This window comes from Hyla sarda, chromosome 4 (genome assembly GCF_029499605.1).
Source record: "Hyla sarda isolate aHylSar1 chromosome 4, aHylSar1.hap1, whole genome shotgun sequence".
NCBI lineage: Eukaryota > Metazoa > Chordata > Amphibia > Anura > Hylidae > Hyla > Hyla sarda.
In genome coordinates this window covers 267290272-267312021 of record NC_079192.1, presented here as the reverse complement: position 1 = coordinate 267312021, position 21750 = coordinate 267290272, and the positions used below count along the sequence as shown (strand labels likewise).

General features: G+C 41.2%; 1 protein-coding gene across 1 annotated transcript in view; it reads left to right on the top strand.

Moving 5' to 3' along the window:
- The window catches only part of TBC1D15 (TBC1 domain family member 15), a 114558-nt gene that overhangs the window by 75540 nt on the left and 17268 nt on the right, over positions 1–21750 (top strand). Inside the window, exon 11 of the mRNA XM_056574113.1 lies at positions 6703–6819. Coding sequence (XP_056430088.1) covers positions 6703–6819 — 117 coding nt within the window. The remainder of the gene's footprint in view (positions 1–6702; positions 6820–21750) is intronic.

Here is a 21750-nt window from a genome sequence, read left to right as displayed (position 1 = left end):
TCCTGGACGCTGGTTAGCGCGGAGTAACCCTTTAAGGCCAAATGGACCTGGTTCTTAAGGGGTTAGCCTTAAAGAGGTACTCAGCTGCCCAACATTCGGAACATTTTGTTCTGAATGCTTGGAGGGGCCAGCGGGGGTCGTGACGTCTCGCCCACGCCCCCTCGTGACTTCATGCCACACCCCCTCAATGAAAGTCTCTGGTCATCAAGCCCCCTCCCATAGACTTGCATTGTGCATTGTGACATCATGAGAGGCGTGGCCGTGATGTCATGACGTTCCTGCTGCGCCCTATTCTTCCTCCGGTTAGATTCCTTCAAAGCATATTTTTTGCAAGTTATATATTTTTTGCAGTCTCTCTGCAGTCCTAACCATCTATTCTGCTATCTATAACATGCCAAAAATATACTTTGAAGGTATCTAACCGGAGGAACAAGCGGGCGCAGCAAGAACAGACTTTTCATACTAAGATTGTTGCACAGGATATCGCTATTCCCTGCGGACTATTGCCTTCCCCAAGAATAAAAGTGAAAGGTTTAGTACAAACAATTAAGGTAAAAACATAGGAATACATAAAGTAACACACTGTTTTTTTTTTATTCTTGAAATAAAATTAGCACTTATTTACCTCAGATTATAAAAACTCCTCTGTAGAAAATTGTACTTACTAAAGTCTCATACAAGGCTGTTGCATTACTTGTTTTGCATTTGATCATGAGATGCAAGCGATATTATCAGAATATACAAGAAGTAGCTAAAAGGTCGTCACTGCAGATTACCATAGAATATCAATGGGATAATGTGTTCAGAGAGCTACAGGTGGACTTGTATAAATATGATTGATACAGAGGAAAAACATGTAGGCAGGCACCCCCTAACACCTCTGCAGGTTAAAAGTTCGAATCCTAATTTCAATCCATTAAACATAGAACAAGTTGGGTTCTTTGGCGTTTTTTCAAAAGTTTTTAAAAAAGTCAAATGAGATGCAAAATGGTCGTCACACTTGTGACTTCTAATCCTCCTACTTTGTTTCACCAACTTGTTCAACTTTTAATGGATTGAAATAGAGATTCAAGCTTTAAACCTGCACAGGTGTCAGTGAGTGGTCTTCTAAATTTTTTTTCCCTTCTGTATCAACCACAATTGGTTTCAAGTTCATAGCTGTACTGATAGTTCTGCTGGGCTACACTGGAAAAATGGAATGGTCTTATTAAAACCACTTACTTAGCAAAATTCCTAAAATACTATGGGACTGACATTCTTGTCATAAACTGAGGAATGTTGGGGGTCCTGGCCTGGCGTTTGGTATGAGCGGTCGCATGCTGTGAGTGCTCCCGCTCCGAGCCTGCTAATTTATCATCCTAATTGCAAATCCTGGCTTACCGGACCACCAGAAATAAGGTCAAAGCAGGGAAGATGACCCCTAAACTGGATCCAGCCCGACATTCGGATAAATCTGCTGCTGAGAAGCTAAAAGAGTTTGCCCGGGCCGACAGACAAAATGGCGCCGGCCCTAGTGCAGCGCGCTCTTCTCCGGCTCAAGCAGAAAACCACAGCCTGGGGCTCTGAGGACCTGGAGATGCTTACCCTTAAGGAAGTGAGTGAACTGCTCCTGTCTGCTATCCAGGCTTCCAACACCTCTCTCACGGGCAAGCTGGTGGAACTGAAAGTAGATGTAGGATTGCTGTGTCACGACCTGCAGACACTGAGGGACAGGGTCTCTGAGGCTGAAAGGGGCATCTCCACAGTTGAAGACAAGGTAGGTACCTGAATCCCTGGCAGCCTTTAGATCACATGTGGAACTGCGAGTGATCGGTCTACTGGAGCGGGCCGAAGGCCAAAATCCTAGCACCTTCATGGAAAAGTGGCTCCGAGACCTGTTTCCGGATGCTCCATTCTCGGCCACCTTCGCAGTAGAAAGGGCCCACAGGGTTCCTGCCCGGCCCCCTGTCCTCGTGGCGCCACAGAGACCATTCCTTGCCCGGCTATTGAACTGTAATGATCGAGATGTGGTGCTGCGCTGAAGATTCCTGACCTCACCTTTGACAATGTTCGGGTGTCCAGCTTCCCCGACTTCTCATCGGATCTTCAGAGATGGAGGGCCACTTTTGCTGCTGTGAAGGGTCGTCCTTGGGCCAAGGGAATCCTGTACTCCATGGCTTACCCCGCACCTCTACGGATTGTAGATGGCGACCGGGCCCTCTTCTTCTCATCGCCGGAGGAGGCAGTCAACTGGCTGATCCGTCGCCATGCAGTATCCCCCTCATCCAGTGTCTCTACCTTGGCTGCACAATGCCTTGGATGCTATGATCCAGTTTTCTGACTCCAGTGTGCTACGGACCTGTTGATCATAAGTGGTGCCCCTTCCTTTTCATTCCCCCCCTCTTTTTTTTTTGGACTATTTTTATAATTTTTTGTTTCTTGCCCCGTTTGAGGCCTTCTCCCCCTGACTTCTGAGCCCGTACCCCCATCGCCTGGACAGATGTGCCACCTCATGCCTTTGGATGTCCATGCTGCCCCTTCCCATCCTTCCACGGCCCTTCCTGTTTGTATGCTGGACACGTTTTTTCTTTTTGCTCAGCTGTCCTCATTGCTATATCCAAGCTGCTTGTTCTTCTTTCTTATAACATTGTAATGTATACCCTTATGTTGTATTGTCTTATGTGTCCCCCAATGGCCACCCTAAAGCTGATGTCATGGAATGTAAGGGGCTTGAGTACTCCTAAGAAGAGGGCTCTTGTGTTTAATCAATTACGTGCCTCTAACTCGCATATCGTATCACTAAAGGAGACTCATCTCACGCCTGATAGGAAACACCTTGTCTCTCGCCCCTGGGTACAATGGTCCCTATATTCCTTCCACACCTCCTTCTCCCGGGGAGTGTCTGTTCTGATACATAGATCTCTCCAGTGGGAGCCCACAGCGACACGTTAAGACCCACATTGTAGATATATCTTCATACACGCATATATTTACAATGTTCCCTACATCTTATTTTTTATGTATGTGCCACCCCCGGTCTCCTTAGACATCATCCACATGGCCGATATCGCCCTTCAGTTTTCATCATTTTATGTTGATTTATATAGCTCTAGGGTAAACTATGATCCCCTTCAGTTGCATGCCTACCTGGACGAAATTTGATTTTCCCACTTTATTTGACACACATAGTGAATTCTTGGACGCCCCAATCTCCCTTCTGGAGTTGCAGCAGGCTCTTAAAGACATGGCCACTGGAAAGCCCCAGGACCCGATTGGCTCCCGGTGGAAGTTATCTTAGGTATTCTGAGATCTTCTGAATATGTATGGGCACCCTTCCCCCCTCTCTGTATGATTCCACCATAGTGGTCATCTTATAACCAGACAAAGACCCCATTGGATTGTGGATCCTATAGGCCCATATCCCTATTAAACCTTGACTATATAATCCTCACTAACCAATTGGCCAACAGGTTAAACCAAGTAATTTTTTACTATTATCCACCCCGACCAATCGGGCTTTATACCTGGCAAGTCCACCTCCGGTAACATCAGGCAGTTACAGGTTGCTGTCCAGACAGGTACTGTCCTGAGGGGTGATTGGGTTTTGGAAGCGCTGGGTGCGGCCATGGCCTTTGACTCCATCGAATGGGGATACTTACTGGAGGTGTTGAGTAGGTTTGGCTTCGGCCCTATTTTCCAGAAGTGGATCTCTATTCTTTACAAATCTCCTATGGCTCAAGTCTTGGTTAATGGTGTTTGCACACTTCCCTTTTCCCTGGGGAGGGGGAATCGGCAGGGGTGTCCGCTGTCACCGCTTCGGTTCGCGGTGGTGGTGGAGCCCCTGGCGCTCCTCATCCGACAGGACTCTGTTTGTAAGGGTATGAATATTGGAGGTGGGGATGAACGTATTGTCCTGTAAGCCGACGACATGGTCCTCCTATTCATGTCTCGGCCCAGGATAATTTTACCGTATGTTTTCCGTTTGATGGATCGGTTTGGGGTTTTCTCCGGCCAGTGCATTAACTGGACGAAATCTGCATTTATGCCTCTGCTTGAAGAGGAGTGGCCTTCAGTGGTATGTGGCCTGCAGGTTGGCCAATCCTTTAAATATCTTGGTATTTATGTTAATAAAGACCCATCCATTGATTTACAATCTAATGTACTCTCATTACTCCCTTATGTCCGTGCCAAATTTAAAATGTGGGTGTCCCTTCCCTTGGCTGTGACGGGCCATATAAACCTAATTAAACTGATTATTCTCCCTAAATGCCTTTTATTGTTTGGAGCATTCTGCATGCCCCATACCCAAGTCCTTTTTCGATACTATTCAGTCCCTGTTTTCCCCATTCATCTGGGGCCCCAATAGATTTAAAGTGGCTCTTTCCGTACTACAACGCCCTGTGGGCGGGTTCCTGCCTAGTTCCGAACAAACCCTAGCGAGGTTTGCTAACGTCATGCCACCATGTCCACTCCTGGAGTGCTCCCCAATGGGCCTTCTTCATAAGGTTGCTATACAGGTATGGAGATGTGCCATCTGATCTCCCACTGTGGCATAAACTGAGGAATGTTTACAGCACATTATAGAAAGTATGCCACGAAGAACAAAGGCAAAAAGGGTCCAACCCGCTAATAAAGGGGCTATATAAGCTATGTTTTTAGTGAAAAATTGGTTTTCGTGTTGCTGATAGCTGATTTTATAGTATTTTATTTTTCATATCACTCTCTATTCTCAAATAATAATTACATTTTATAGTTTTCAATCTGTTAGCTCTCTTTTCACAAGTGCTGTTTACGCTAGGATGTGTGAAAGCTAACTTCTTTTGATATATGTTTGCACAAAATTAACAAAGAAACATAGGGGGAGATTCATCAAATTTTGTGCAGAGGAAAAGTCGACCAGTTGCACATAGCAACCAATCAGAATGTTTCTTTCATTTTTGAAAAGACCTCTTAAAAAAAAACAAAAGCAATCTGGTTGCTATGGGCAACTGGTAAGCTTTTCCTCAGTAGATGTCTTTATGAATCTCCCCCATAGAGTCTAACAACAAGGAATTAAAGGAGAAGGACCCTGCTTAGATGATCCACAAAGGTAAATCAAGACCTCCTACCACCCAAGTCCCACCCCCTGAAAAATAGCTATGCACCACAGAGGGGCTCACAGGGGCTCAATAACAGCAGTGAGATCACAAAAAATCCCCCTTTCACCACTCTGAAGGGTCAATCTAACAAAACCAGACAGATATTTAAAAATAATTTGAAATAGTTTTAACAATCAGTTATCCTGTCCTGTTAATATTCCTTTTTAATTGCTTGAATTCTCCCAAAAATACTATCAAAGCCCCCATGTTCTTGCTCTGTCATTCGACTCCCTTCCCATTTAATGCAAGAAGTTTTTTTTTTTGATTGTCCAACTATAGGCAACCTTGTAACATGGGATCAGTTATTTGAATAGTCTATATTTTCTGAAGTCAATAACACTACATTTAGAAAAGGATAGGTAGGTAGACGATTCTGATAATAAATAATCCAATCTTACAAGGTTGCTTATATTTTTGATAACCCCATGCATAAAGTGCCTAAATTGCAACTTTTAATAGTCACTAAATGTATATGTGCCATACAAAAACCAAACTCCTATAGTATCTGATGCAGTCAAGAAACGCATCAACAAAGGGCAATTCAGCTGCAGCGAGAAACCACAGCCTTATAGGTACTGTTAGTCCTGGTTCACACCGCAGAATTTGTGCATAATGTTGCATGAAAAACACGTGCGGACAATCCAGACATTGGCCCGGTCTGGTGGATGCTAGGACCTCTCAGAAATGTGCCATCTCATAGACAGCAAAGCATTTTCTTATGGAGTCCACAGAATAGACATGTCTGTTCTTTCTGTGGACGCCGAAATCAGAATTTCTGTGGCAGAAACGTCTGACACAGAAATGTTGTCTTGTGAACAGTGCAGAAGAATCCCATTGAAATCAATGGAACTCTGCTGCAGCTGAATGTCTGTGTGAACTTTCCGCACAAATTCCTCTGTGTGAACATACCCTTATTTGGAAGATCTTGATTTCAGATGGCTCTGGTCGCGTGACTATTTTATAGGCACTTAGAGGGAGTTTTATCAAAACCTGTGTAGAGGAAAAGTTGACCAGTTGCCCATAGCAACCAATCAGATCGCTTTTTTCATAGGCCCTTTTCAAAATGAAAAAAGTGATCTGATTGGTTGCTATGGGCAACTAGTCGCCTTTTCTCTACACAGGTTTCGATAAATCTCCCCCATAGTGTATATTTGTTTATATTCACATCATTCATTTCCAAACTACATCAAGGACATTTTTGCCTTTTCATTGTAATGAAATTCACAATTTCCACAGTCTTCTAAATATTCATATTATCCCTTTACATTTCTGGAATTGCTGCAGTATTTAAGATGATTTAGATGTAACTCTGGCACATTAAAGTGGCTTAGATCACTGAATATTTGATCAGCATTATCTGAGGATTATAAAAATACACTTATCTACTGGACTTCAAGTAGCGGTGCCCTCGGAATGATCTAAAGTGCCCTGCACAGTATTTTACTATGGTAGTCATCAAATGGAGCTGTCACTCCAAGCTCTCGGATAGAAGTGTGCCAATACTCTGCATTTGGTAGATATGGGTTTGCTGTGAGAAGTTCAGCTCTCAAATATTTAATGTCATTTCCTTTATCCATCATGTTAGAAAAAGATGTGAACCGCACAGACCGAACAAACAAATTTTATGAAGGCCAAGATAATCCTGGATTAATTCTACTCCATGACATTTTGATGACATATTGTATGTACGATTTTGATCTTGGTAAGTGGATGTTTACTACTATAGGAAAAAGTGTCTTTTCTTTTAATTAGTTAATATAACTTTCTCATTACAGTCTGTATATTTAAAGGGGTACTCCAGTGCTTACACATCTTTTCCCCTATCCAAAGGATAGGGGATAAGATGCCTGATCGCGGGAGTCCCGACGCTGGGGACCCACGTGATCTTGCACGCGGCACCCCGTTTGTAATCAGTCCCTGGATCGTGTTCGCTCCGGGTCTGATTACCGGCAACCACCGGGCCGGCGGCATGTGACAGCACGCCTCCGCCCCCCGTGTGACGTCACGCTCCGCCCCTCAATGCAAGCCTACGGGAGGGGGCGTGATGGCTGTCACGCCTCCTCCCGTAGGCTTGCATTGAGGGGCGGAGCGTGACGTCAGACGCCGGTGGTCGCCGGTAATCCGACCCGGAGCGAACACACTCCGGCGACTGATTACAAATGGGGTGCCGCGTGCAAGATCACGGGGGTCCCCAGCGGCAGGACTCCCGCAATCATGCATCTTATCCCCTATCCTTTCGATAGGGATAAGATGTGTAAGCACCGGAGTACCCCTTCAAAGGACACCTTTTATGTTCTATTAGTTTTCTATATTTTTGTGGGCCCGAGTGGTTTGTAACATTATTTTGGGAATGAAAGAAGCGTATTCATTTCTCATCATACTGGTTGGCAAGGCTGTGACAATTGTCAGGCTTTGTTCAGACTTTGTAATTCATCACAATCCAACAGCAAATGTTATTTCTTTGTGAAAATGTATGACTTTCAGGACAGGAGATGCAATGTTTATTTCTCACTATAGTGGCAAAGTAGAAAAGCCATCAACAAAATAAAAAAAGTGATCAGGAGTGATAAAGCTAGCAATCTCCTGGAATTAAAACCGCCCCATATAAAGGACTTTGCTTTACTTTGATAGTGGTGACACCAAATAGTATTCAATAACCAATGCCAGACTTTCTCCTTTTATCTTTTCAAATGTGTAGCTGCCAGGCTGAGCTAGTTTTATGTGTGGGTTTGTCAAGTTCTATTCAGCCAAGATGAAATCTTTTCTTTTTTTTCTTCTCTCAAGTATTGCTCTTTTACTAACTACTGACTGCTATGCTGAATTTTCCGCTATTAAATTGAAATATATATACACACCAACTGAGGATAAGAATGAAAGACTAACATATAATGTTTATTATGTGTGCTTATAAGCTGCACTCATTCTTAAATAGGCACTGTCATTAAAACTAATTTTTGCTATTGCATTCCTTACGGTAAATAAAAAAAAAAAATATTTCCAATGTATATTTGTGTTTAAAACAGCTGCCACTATGTGTCTGCCTACTTGTCCAGAGCACATTTCCCCCCAATCACTTGCACAGACTTTGGACTCCTGCTGGCCTGGCAGAAGTCCAAAATCAGGAAATGTAGTATAGAGTGTTGAGGGGTTTGTGCAGCCTCAGCCAATCATAGCTAATCTCACACTGAACTGCTCTGGGCTATGTGTAGCAGAGTGAGGGAGGAAGTTCTCCCCTGTATGGCTTCAGATGATGTCACAGCCTGCTGGCTAACGCCCTCTTCCCAGTCTGTGAATCGGACTGAGCAGAAAATAGAGCAATATCAAGATAGAAAACTAAAAAAGAATACAAATAAAGGCAGAGGGTGGTTTATCATGATGGGTGCAATGAACAGGGAGGATTATAAAATTTAACATGATCATGATAATGTTAACACTAGTTAGATAGACTGTAGTGGCAGCACACTGGTGGTATGTATTGGATCAGTGATGAGAGTAAAATTGGTTAAAGGATAGCCTGTTTTAATAATGTAGCGGGATATTGTACTATTTGACCATAGAAATGATTAGAAAGAGGATCCTATTCACTTATATCATGTACTTTTAATGTCCTTTAGTTGCATTTTCTAACTAGGTGCAAAAAAAATGACCAGACACATCAGAATTGTCATTTGGTCAATCGAGCAAAAAAAAAGTTGTTGATATCAGCCATCAGTTATGAATGAATGCAGCTTAGAAATATTCTTTATCCCAATAGAAGTGTCATATGTGTGTAATTTATACTAGCCATAAACAATAGAGAATTGCCTTTATATACTACAAATGGCAACTTAATATTAATGGGACTAACCCAACTGTTCCCCAGTGTATGCTGTTAGTTGGGAAACAAGGTCAGTATGTTTGATAAGCATCCTAACGGTTATATCGGTAAACTGTGCAGTTAAAATGGCAGGTTCTTTTTAAGGTGTGTTCACATTTTCAGGCTTTTAATTTCAACTATTAAATACAAAGCCAGGAATGGATTTAAAGGGGAAGTCTTCTTTATACGTGACCCCTATTTAAGATCTGTTCCTTGCTTTTGTATTGAGTAATTGCAATTAAAAGCCTGAACATGTGAAAGCACTCATTGCAGTAAACACATGCAGCCAAAACCATGCCCCTACATGCCTTCACCGCCTTGTGGAAACGCAGCCTTACAATACTGAAAGCTTGATAGGCAGGGTTGGATCAGTGGTCTTTGGCAAAGAGAAGACTTCTGAATGGAGCTACCCCAATTACTTCTCTTTTATTTCCGTTCATGGAGACTATATTATAGGCCTCACTTCAGATTTTAAATAGGCATTATTGCTTCTCTCTCTGCTCATTCTACTGATTGGTAAGAGTCTGAACCCTAAGTCCCCAACTAATGAAAAGTTTTGACATGTCCCCATGGCACAATTTTTTTTATACTGACAGGTATACATTAATATTTATTTCACCTTCTGTAAAGCATGCAAATACTAAAAAGTAAGATTTTGTTCAAGATAAATTTTCTTTTAGATGTGTCAGATTTTTTTTTTACATTTCTTTGTTACTTACAGTAATGGTCGTAAATGTTGCCACCCCTGAAATTTTCTAGAAAATGAAGTATTTCACACAGAAAAGGATCGCAGTAACACGTGTTTTGCTATACCCGTGCTTATTCCCTATGTGTGTATTGGAACTAAACCAGAAAAGAAGGGGGAAAAAAAGCAAATTGGACATAATGTGACACCAAACTCCAAAAATGGGCTGGACAAAATTATTAGCACCCTTCCAAAATTGGGGAAAAATAAGATTGTTTCAAGCATGTGATGCTCCTTTAAACTCACCGGGCAAGTAACAGGTGTGGGCAATATACAAATCACACCTGAAAGCAGATAAAAAGGAGAGAAGTTCACTTAGTCTTTGCATTGTGTGTCTGTGTGTGCCACACTAAGCATGGACAGCAGAAAGAGGAGAAGAGAACTGTCTGAGGACTTGGGAATCAAAATTGTGAAAAAATATCAACAACCTCAAGGTTACAAGTCCATCTCCAGAGATCTAGATTTGCCTTGGTCCACAGTGCGCAACATTATCAAGAAGGTTGCAACCCATGGCACCGTAGCTAATCTCTCTGGGCATGGACGGAAGAGAAAAATTGATGAAAGGTGTCAACGCAATATAGTCTGGATGGTGGATAAGCAGCCCCAAACAAGTTTCAAAGATATTCAAGCTGTCCTGCAGGCTCAGCGAACATCAGTGTCAGCGCGAACTATCCGTCGACATTTAAATTAAACGCTATGGCAGGAGACCCAGGAGGACCCCACTGCTGACACAGAAACATATAAAATCAAGACTACATTTTGCCAAATCAATTTGAGTAAGCTAAAATCCTAGATAGAGCTTTTAGGTAAAGTACATCATTCTACGGTTTACCAAATACGGAATGAGGCCTACAATGAAAAGAACACAGTAGCTACAGTGAAATATGATGGAGGTTCAATGATTTTTTGGGGTTGTTTTGCTGCCTCTGGCACTGGGTGCCTTGAATGTGTACAAGGCATCATGAAATCTGAAGATTACCAACGGATTTTGGGTCGCACTGTACAGCCCAGTGTCCAAAATCTTGGTTTGCATCTGAGATCTTGGGTCTTCCAGCAGGATAATGATCCCAAACATATATGTAAAAAAACACCTAGACCAGCAGGCTGATCAGTGCCTTATTTGCACTTTTACTAGATAACTTTGCCTCTTTCCCGCTTCATTTTCACTCCTCTTGGGAAGACAAACTGGGACATACAATATCTGATGGCGAGTGGCGGAAGGCGCTCTCTCTATGTCACAGGACATCGGTCTTGAGCAAGGCACATGAGACTAATTGTAAGGTGTTAACTAGGTGGTATAGGGTATCGACCTTGCTGTCTCATATTTACCCGGGGACCTCGGATGTGTACTGGAGATGTGGAGAGGGGCACGATGACACATATCTGGCTCGCGTGCCCAGAGCTTGACCGGTTCTGGACTGACGCGCTCGTCCTCATGTCTCGCCTAGTCTCCAGCACACTCTCAAAAACTCCTGAACTGACCCGCCTGTCCATCCTACCCAGCTCCCTACCCAAACCTTCAGCCCACCTAATAGCAGCCCAAGCGATGATCCCGAGGCTAGTGCGGTCATCCCAACCCCCTCCTTTTTGTCCTTGCTTCTGGAACCCGTGTGTGTAGGATGAAGAAATTACTTGCTGATTCGAGGACACAACATGACAAATTCCAAGCTATATGGGGCCCATGGCTTACATTTAGGTAATCGGCAGAGTTTGACTCCTTGCACTTGAGACCCTAGTGTTGAGAATTTGGCCTTATTGCTTGTCATCCTTCCCATTTCCGCTGCTATTACTGATCTGGAGGTGGATATTTTTTCTTTTTGTGCCTGCGCTCACTTTCCTGTCCTCCTTTCTTTACCGTAGTCCTCCCACTGTCCTATTGTCCTTACTGTTCCCTGTCCTGCTCTGTATATTTCTCTCCCTTTCAGCACATCCGGGCTAATTACACAGCCCTGCTATATTACCTTTCCTGACTCTTCTTCCAGTTGCCTCCTGATAGAAAATCCAAAAGTCTGTAAACATACTACTGGCAGAATAAACTTTTTTTTTAATTTATTTTTTTCCTTTTGCTTTGCCGCTATGGGTTATTCAAGTATGGCTCCCATACCTACTTACTATATGTTTTAGGAAGGATCACCTTCTTTGGATGGAGAGAATGTTCTGGCTATGTTTCCTGTACTTCCTGTATACTGATTTTCAGATGTTACCTGTTAAAAACCAATAAAAATGTTTACTTTGAAAAAAAACATCCACCAAGAAATGGATGGCCACAATGCGCTAGAGTGTTCTGAAGTGGCCAGCAATTAGTCCAAATCTAAATCCCATTGAACACCTGTGGAGAGATCTTAAAATTGCTGTTGGGAAAAGGTGCCCTTCCTATAAGAGAGACCTGGAGCAGTTTGCAAAGCAAGAGTGGTCCAACATTCCGGCTGAGAGGTGTAAGAAGCTTATTGATGGTTATAGGAAGCGACTGATTTCAGTTATTTTTTTCAAAGGGTGTGCAACCAAATATTAAGTTAAGGGTGCCAATAATTTTGTCCAGTGGAGTTTGGCGTGACATTATGTCCAATTTGATTTTTTTCCTCCCTTTTTTGGTTTAGTTCCAAAACACACAAAGGGAATAAACATGTGTATAGCAAAACATCTGTTACTGCAATCCTTTTCTGTGAGAAATACTTCATTTTCTTAAAAAAATTTCAGGGGTGCCAACATTTACGGCCATGACTGTATGGTTCATAAGTTTAGTTGGTCCTAGCTGTAGGATTGTGTATATGTTTAGAACACAGGCCCATTAGTATTTAACCCTTTCCCGCAAATGGATGTATATGTACATCCACTGCGGGCTCCTGCTGTTTGACGCGCGCCCAGCAGGTGGGCTGATAGCAACCAGGACCCACCGCTAATGCTGGACATTGCCGATCGGGCTGATGTCCGGCATAAACCCTTTGGACGCGGCAATCAAATTTCAGCTGAAAGGACGGTGGGAGGTGTCTGACCTTCTTTCCGGCCGTCCGATCTGTGCTTCAGCCTTGCATTCAGCTTTGCAGGGCTGAAGCAATGGAGCCACCGATAAGACTGATCAGTGCTCTCCTTTGGAGAAGCATTGATCAGTGTATGCAATCTAAAGATTGCATGTTATAGTCCCCTGTGGGGACTAAATAAAAGTGTAAAAAATAATAATAATAAAAAGTAAATAGATATGCATTAACCCCTTCCTTAAAAGTTTAAATCACCTCTCTTTTCCCATTTTTCAAATAAAAAAATATAAAACCTAAACATGTGTGGTATTGCTGCGTAGATATTGTGGTGAAATGATTAATGGCATTACAAAGTAAAATGGGTGGCGCAAAAAACAAGCACTCATATTGGTCTGTAGGTGGAAAATTGAAAGTGTTATGATTTTTTAGAAGATAAAAATACAAAAATTGGAGAGCGGACAGTTTTCACTTAAAGTGCATACAGTGACTTTCCAATAGCTTATCCGCACTTACTTAATTTAGAGGGGTCTATGCGTCCATGACCCCCCCTCAATTCCTGCTAGCCTTCAACCAATGTACTTAAGACTTCTTCCTCGCTATAGCAGCCACTCATCGGTCCTCCGTACAACTCCCAAAGCAGTCGATTTCCACACACTTCTTTTTCTTTTGCATGGTAAGCAATTTATTAACATAAAACCATTATATAAAACGTACTCGTACATATAGATCCGAAGCATTGCGGGAATTATTCCCCTTCCTCAGGGATATACCAATCCTTAAATGTGGCCATCTTATATACCTCCTTTTTCACCTCCTTTTCACCCGGAAGCACATTCCCAAGGTGAAACATTCCTCAAATACTTAACAAAATACAAAAACCTGTCTTTTACTCTATTATATAAAAACATTCAATGGCGCTCAATGACTTCATTAAAACCATTCGGGACCAGTGTGTTCAGCTTAAAAATATAAAAAACTTTCTCTTCTGCATTCAGTGGTAAACCCTTTATTTGTTCTAATGGAATCACTCATACCAACCCTGGGTCCGCTTTATGGCACATAGCAAAGTGCCGTGAAACACTGTGTTTTAAATATTTATGTTGTATATTAAACCTATGTGAGTTTATGGGTTTTCTGAGTGTCTTTGAAGTGCGGCCCACTTATTGGGTGCCGCACGGACACTCCACCACATAAATCACATAGTTACTTGCACAGTTTAAATGAGATTTGATGGGGACACTCTCACCTTTTGATACACTTACTATACTTTGCTTGCCATCTTCTCTGTGTGAACACGTACCACATCTTTTTTGATTACATCTATAAGAACCTTTTTGCTGCGTGTCTTCTCTCTTAATCCTACTTAACCTTTGGTATGAAGGGGCTCTCTCTTGTGCCACAGTTTTCGCTCGCCAATAAATGAATCCTAGGTTTAAAATTATCAATCCCTATAGCTTCATTTAAAAAAGGGTCCTGCTGCAATATACCCCCCAAAAAATACCTTCTACTTTTTTTTGCATCCCCCGAAAAACGGGAAGTAAATGCTGTGCAAAATTCCTCATTTTTATTAACAGTCTTATTCTTTTTCTTATGGGTAGGATTTTGATTTTTTTTTTATCTGTTCAGTCCTCTTTTTTCTCTTTCTTTTTTGCTCCCTTCACCACTGTCTGAGGATAACCCTTATCCAAAAATCTCTCTTCTTTTATTTTTGCTTGATCTTCATAGCATTTATTTTCAGAACAATTTCTTTTTATCCTATTTAGCTGTCCAAATGGTATATTTACTTTCCAATTTTTTAAATGGCTGCTATTAAAATGCAGATATTCATTAGCATCTATAGATTTAAAAAAGGTTTTTGTGTTGATCTGCTCTTATCTTTTATATATATTTCTAAATCTATAAAAGCAATCACTTTCTTATCTATATGTTCAGTAAAATGGAGACCCCACTGATTTGCATTAAGCTCCATAAAAAACTCATAAAAACTGGTTTTACTCCCTTCCCAGATAATAAACAAGTAGTCTATATATCTTTTTTTATAAGATACATGTTTCTACAGTTCCCATATAAATATTTGCGAAAACTTTTTATAATAAAATCTTTTTGACAATCCGGCATTCAAATATCTGTCAAAAGTATTCAAAATACGTAGGGATTCTCCTATATATTAAACTTTATCCATCAACACTACCCCCCCCCCCCCACCCTATCTGCTTTCTTTTTATCACAATTTCATTATTATCCCTTCAATCTTTTTATGATTAATTTTTCTCTGACATGTTGTTCTCTTCTCTCCACTTTTTCTTATTGAGTTTTTCATTCTCTAGGTCTAATTTCCTCAGGTCACTTAACACCATTTTGTAAAAAGTTTCAATGAAATTTCCCCTACTTTGAGTAGGGTTAAATGTTGACTTCTTTACTAAACCAGACGGGATTGGTGTATTGAGAAGATCATCCGTAATTTCTACCGAAAATAGTCCATAGTATCTTGTCTGTGCTAGATGCTGAAATTCTTTAATTAATCTTTTTTCTCGCAGGTAGCCTGAATTATAAAAGGTCCTGGTGTAGTTATATTTGGTTCTTCTAACTGCGTGCTCACGGGCAAAAACCTTTTTATATTTATTAGCATATTGTTAGAAGTACCAAATATTACTAAACCAGGACCTTTTATATTTCAGGCTACCTGCGAGAAAAAAGAATGATTAAAGAATTACAGCATCTAGCACATAGACAAGATACCATGGAGAAAGAAAATATAGAGGAAGAGATACAGGATATACCGTATATACTCGAGTATAAGCCGAGGCCCCTAATTTTACCTCAAAAACCCAGGAAAAGTTATTGACTTGACTATAAGCCTAGGGTGGGAAATACATCATCCCCCCCCCCCATATAATCATCCAGACCCCCGTCATCATCCCACTCCCCCCCCCCCCTTTCATCATCCCTTCATCAGTGGTCTTCAACTTGCAGACCTCCAGATGCTGCAAAACGACAACTCCCAGCATGCCTGACGTCCCTGTGCGTCGTCGTCAAGGCAACGTCACTACTCTGGGGCCGGGCCTGAAGCGCCGAGAAGAGCTCCCCCCCCCCCCCCCCGATGAAAATGGACAGCCCGCAACGACTAACCATCCCCACCGGACGATCCCTGCAGCATAGATGGCTCGGACCAGCTCTCCCTAAGTTCCCGCCGAGGGGAGGTGAGTACAAAAAAAAAGGGGGGGGGGGGGGCTGGATGATGATGAAGGCCACAGTGGTCTTCAACCTGCGGACCTCCAGAGGTTTCAAAACTACAACACCCAGCATGCCTGGACAGCCGATGGCTGTCCGGGCTTGCTGGGAGTTGTAGTTTTGCAACATCTGGAGGTTCGCAGGTTGAAGACCACTGATGAAGGGATTGGCAGGCGGAGAGTTCACTTGAGTATAAGCCGAGGGGGGCGTTTTCAGCACGAAAAATCGTGCTGGAAAACTCTGCTTATACTCTAGTATATACGGTAGTTGAAAGCGCAGTTAAAAGTACCGGAGGGGAGGAATTTTTTTCCCCATCTCCCGTTTTTTTAGGTCTTCCTCGGGCTCTGTCAGAGCCCCGGTTAAAATCAACTATGGAGGAAGAATTAGGGAATTCGCCGAGAATAATAACCGAATATGTACAAAGAGCTATAGCCCTCAGCCTGAGGTCACGTCCGGGAATAAATCTGGAGAAGGAGACTCGAAGGATATACAGCTCAAAGGTAACGGACTTTTTCACCCCGATTGGAAGGATAAAGACAAAGAAAAGACTCCAATTAGAAGAAGAAGAAGAAAATGGGGAGGGCAACATATCCAAAAGGCTAAGAGGAGAAGACAATTAGAAGAGATGCCCTTTCCAAGTGTGGAGATATTGAGGGACGTATTTTCAATTTATTCACATATAATGTTACTTGGGAAGAGCTGGAAATTTTAAGCAAAGGGTTAACATATTGTCCTAAAGAGAATATGAGCCTTTTTGAAGCCTATCTAGATCTTAATGAATTTGTAAGGAAATTGACTCTGAAGAGGTTTATTCCGATTAAAAAGTCGGGGAAAAATGAAACAGTTCCGTTATTTTTGGTTGAACAAGGTCAAAAATTCCCTGAGTACTTTAGTGGGGATGGACAATAAATTACGGATGATCTTCTCAGTACACCAATCCCGTCTGGTTCAGTAAAGAAGGCAAAATTTTACCCTACTCCAAGTAGGAGAAACTTCATCGAAACTTTTAATGAAATGGTGTTAAGTGACCTGAGGAAATTAGACCTAGAGAATGAAAAACTCAATAAGAAAAAGTGGAGAGAAGAGAACAACATGTCAGAGCGAGAAATTAATCATAACAAGACTGAAAGATAATAATGAAATTTGTGATAAAAAAAAAAGCAGATAAGGGGGGGGGGGGGGGGATAGTATTGCTTCAAACGCTGAAGACAGCTTCCGGGTATAGTAGGAAATCCCGCGCATGCGCAGTATCGTCCAGGACTCGGCCGAGATGAGACGGAGAGTGTAAGACAACATATGAATATTCATTAGCCGGGCGGTGCCAGTTAGCAGCTAATTTGAATATACCGAAAACCAGCTATAACGGGCGAACAGCGCAGCAAGGTAGGACTCAAAATGTTCAGCGTCTCCCGCACTATCCACAGGTACCCGTAGATAGTGCGGGACAAAACATATGACAGTTTTCCTTTAAGTGGAAACTGTCCGCTCTCCAAATTTTTTTATTTTTATCTTTTTTTTTCCTCCACTTTGGGGTGGTTTGGAGTCGGTCGAAATGGATTGCAGCGGATAAGGATCCACGTGGGATATTGGATTACAGGCGTGTCAAGTGTGTGAGTGGTTTGTAATAAAACCACTCACCAAGTGTAAGTTTTTCCTACAATTTTGTTACAGTTGGAGGTGCTTTGGTGGTGAGAATTTTTGGGACCGCTCCCAAAGGATTTTTTTGTGTTTTTATACTAATGATTTTTAGACGGTGAGGGGGAAAAAAACTAAACTGCAAAAATGAAAAATGTCCTGACACTTCTATATTATCTTTGGAGTTTACTTACCTATCTCCCGTATGTCTCCAGCTTCCTTATAGTTTAACAAGATAACATTTTTGTATTTTTGTGGACGTGCCACAGAGTTATGTCTAGTACTAATTATGCTATGACTAAGCTCTGTTAACAGATTGAAACATGTCAGTGTTTTGAAGACCTTTATGGTTTATTTTTAATCTTTTTTTTTTTATATGATTCACCTCAAATGTTTGATGGATAACTTCTAATAAATTAAAATTTTTATGAGAGCCATAGACCACTTTTTCCTGTTTCTGGATTAGTGCTAATCTGCCAGTGAAGTCCAGCTTGGTGTTGTCGAGCAGTAGAATGGGCTACCCATAGATATCCTAGACTATTTTTCTCAAGGGATGCAGTTATCACAAAAGTTATTAAAGGGTTATTTTGTGTTAAATTAACTTATCCCCTGTCCAACAGATTGGCGATGCATGAGTTCTGTACTCTGCCCTCTTCAACAGCTCCATAGTAAATAAATGGAGCAGTGGCACACATGCATGAGTCTTCGATCAGTTCAAAACATTGTAGTGTGCAAATTGCCCTCCCCAAAAGAGATTGTGCCTTCTTTTTAGCTACAATTTTAGCCACACTCCCTGATTGTGTACAGCAAATACTAGATAACATTTTTTTTTTTTTTTTTGAGTGCCTACAATCTTTTTATTTCTTCTACTGCACATGCTTTGTAATCCGATGGGCTACAAAAGGGCATGGTAATAGACCATGTGCTGGCATAGTTCACGTGAGAGTAAAACCAGCCACTAAGTCTATGGTCAGAATCTATACCTGCCTGATCCTAGATTAAGAAAGGGAGAAATTATGTTGATAACTCATAAACAAGTTTTAAGTGTGTGTGGGTGGGTGTGTGTATATATATATATATATATATATATATATATATATATATATATATATATAAAAAATTATTTATTATTATTTTTATTTTTATTCCTCTTTTTAACCAAATGTGTAACTTTACGTTAAGTGACTATATATTTAACTAGGATTTTGTTGGTGGGCAACATTAGTCCTAGCCCATAGCCATGAGTGGTGGTGTAATTATGCCTGTTTTTGTCTGTATGCCCCCTTTACAGGAAGACAGATTGTTAGAACTCTAAGATCAGCCCAAGTGTTCTGTGGCCCAGTTTACCCTTGCAGCATGTATATACAGTGCAATGCATAATGGGTATTGTTGATTGGGTTGTTACTACCTAATTAATGCCTGGTATAGAGCTTTAGCAGAGAGAGTAGTGTAAGTGTTATCCATGTTTCCTTTGATCCAATTTTTTATCTGTTAATCCTTTCGATGCTGGAGGGGGCTTATTGGCTAATTAAGTTAGAGCGCCCTGGTGTGTCTCTTAGTCCTTCCAGTGGTGGAAGTGTTAAACACCATGCTGGGATGATTTATCCAGATCGCTTGTGCAGTAATGAGAAATTGATTGTTGAGATATTATCAGGATGACATTCAAATCCTCCTCTTTGTTACAAAGTGTTCAGCTGTGACGGTAATGTCTTTTATATATCTATTTTCCTTCCTGTCTTTGCCTTGGTTGTGGCAGAAAACTTGGTTGCAAGCCAAAAAACTAAATATTCACTTTTATTCACTAGTATATTTTATTTAAAAGTCCTAAAAAAGTAATACAACAATGTTTTCATTGTAACTATTTGTTTTGTTTAATACTGTTTTCTAATAATTAAGGCCTTCTCTATTGTGTGATCATAACCATATTTGCCAGTATAAAAGAATAATCTATATATATATATATAAAAAAAAAAAAACTTGGTTGTGCATGTACAAACCTCAATGTACAAATGTTTGGGGGCAAAATCAGTAAATGTCAAATAGCTACATTAATAATGGTGCACAGCAAGAGCTGTCACTAGGCTACATTGACACTCCTTGCCTGTCGAGTCATACTGATGTTAATGTCATTCGGATCTTAGGCCACAATTTTGTTAAAGGTAAAAAAAAAAAAAAAAAAAAATGGCATGGAAGCGTGCCTAGCCCCTTGCCACAGAACGACTGGTATACCCGTCGCTGCGGCACGGGAGGGTTATGAAGCGAGCTCAGGAGCTGAGCTCGCATCAAACCTGCACGGTCCCGGCTGCTATTAGCAGCCAGGACCCGTGGCTGATGCCGGATAACGCCATTCAAAGTTGATCGTCTAAAAGTGAAAGTAAAAGCAGCCCGGCATCTCAGTCGGGCTGATCGGGACATTGCGCTAAAATCGCGATGTCCCGATCAGCTGGGACGCAGCAGGAGGGTGCCTTACCTGCCTCCTACACGTCCGAACAGCGATTGATTGCTGTAAGCCTGAAATCCAGCTTGAGCAATCAACCGCCGATAACACTGGTCAATGCAAAGCTATGGCTTTGCAGTGATCTGTGTAAAAGATCAGTGTGTGCAGTGTTATAGCCCACTATGGGAGCTATAATACTGCAAAAAAAAAAAAGTTAACAAAAAAAGTAAATAAAGATCATTTAACCCCTTCCCTAATAATAAAAGTTTGAATCACCCCCCGTTTCCCATAAAAAAAACACCTGTGTAAATAAAAATAAACATATGCGGTATTGCCGCATGCGTAAATGTCCGAACCATAAAAATATAATGATATTTAAACTGCATGGTCAATGGCGTACGTGCAAAAAAATTCCAAAGTCCAAAATAGTGTATTTTTGGTCACTTTTTATAACCTAAAAAAATGTATAAAAAGCAATCAAAAAGTCTGATCAAAACAATTATGGTACTGATAAAAACTTCAGATCACGGCGCAAAAAATTAGCCCTCATACCTCCCGTACATGGAACAATAAAAAAAGTTTAAACGTATACATTTTAAACGTATACATTTTCCTGCATGTAGTTATTTTTTTTTTACGAAGTACGACAAAATCAAACCTATATAATTAGGGTATCTTTTTTAATCGTATGGATCTACAGAATAAACAGAAGGTGTCATTTTTACCGAAATATGTACTGCGTAGAAACAGAAGCCCCCAAAATTTACAAAATGGCGTTTTTTCTTCCATTTTTTCGCACAATGATTTTTTTTCCCGTTTTGCTGTAGATTTCTGAGTAAAATGACTGATTTCATTACAAAGTAGAATTGGTGGCGCAAAAAATAAGCCATCATATAGATTTTTAGGTGCAAAATTGAAAGGGTTGTGATTTTTAAAAGTTACGGAGAAAAAAACGAAAGTGGAAAAATGCTATGTTCTTAAGGGGCTAGAGATGGCTGTACTTGTAACTGGTATAAGTGACAACCAGAAAGAAAGTTGTTAATGCCATAAGACTTCCATTTTTAATTGTCATTACTGATAAAACAATTTCACCATCCAGAAATATACTTAGCAAGCAAATAGAGAAATCACCGAAAAAACACTGACTTAACCTTTATTGAGCCATTTAAAAGAGGAAACCTATAGGGTCATCAAAAAACCATCCACAAAAAAAAGTAATAGTAAACCACAAGACTACAGGACCCAGATTCTGGTCCTGGTTGTGATAATTGTGTAAAAAAAAAATATACCACATACCAATCACATCACTCTGCCAGTCATAATAGATATAAAGGTGTGAATGATAATTCACCTCCTCTCTAAAGGTTGGGTGTAGGTGGGGGGAGGCTGGGAAGGACCTATCCAGGGGTGCAGTAGGCCTAAGTTATGTAAATGGCCACTACTTGACAGTCTCCCTATTATTCCCTCACTCTACCCCTAATCCTAGGCGGAGTTTACGCCCTGATAAGGGCAGCCCCGCACCGGAACCTAGTCTCCTCTGACCCTGTATTCCCTAAGATTAGGGAAAGTGACTCTATCTCACTGGGGTGCCCTAAATAGCTATTTGGATAGGGAGAGGATACCCTGAGCTATACATATAGGTCACCAGTGTGGGGCACAGAAAGCAGTATAGGGATAATCCGTCCCACAAGGAAGGAATGCTTTCCCAGATGATACTGCTAAGGATTTGTTAATGTTCGGCCTTAATCTGTGTA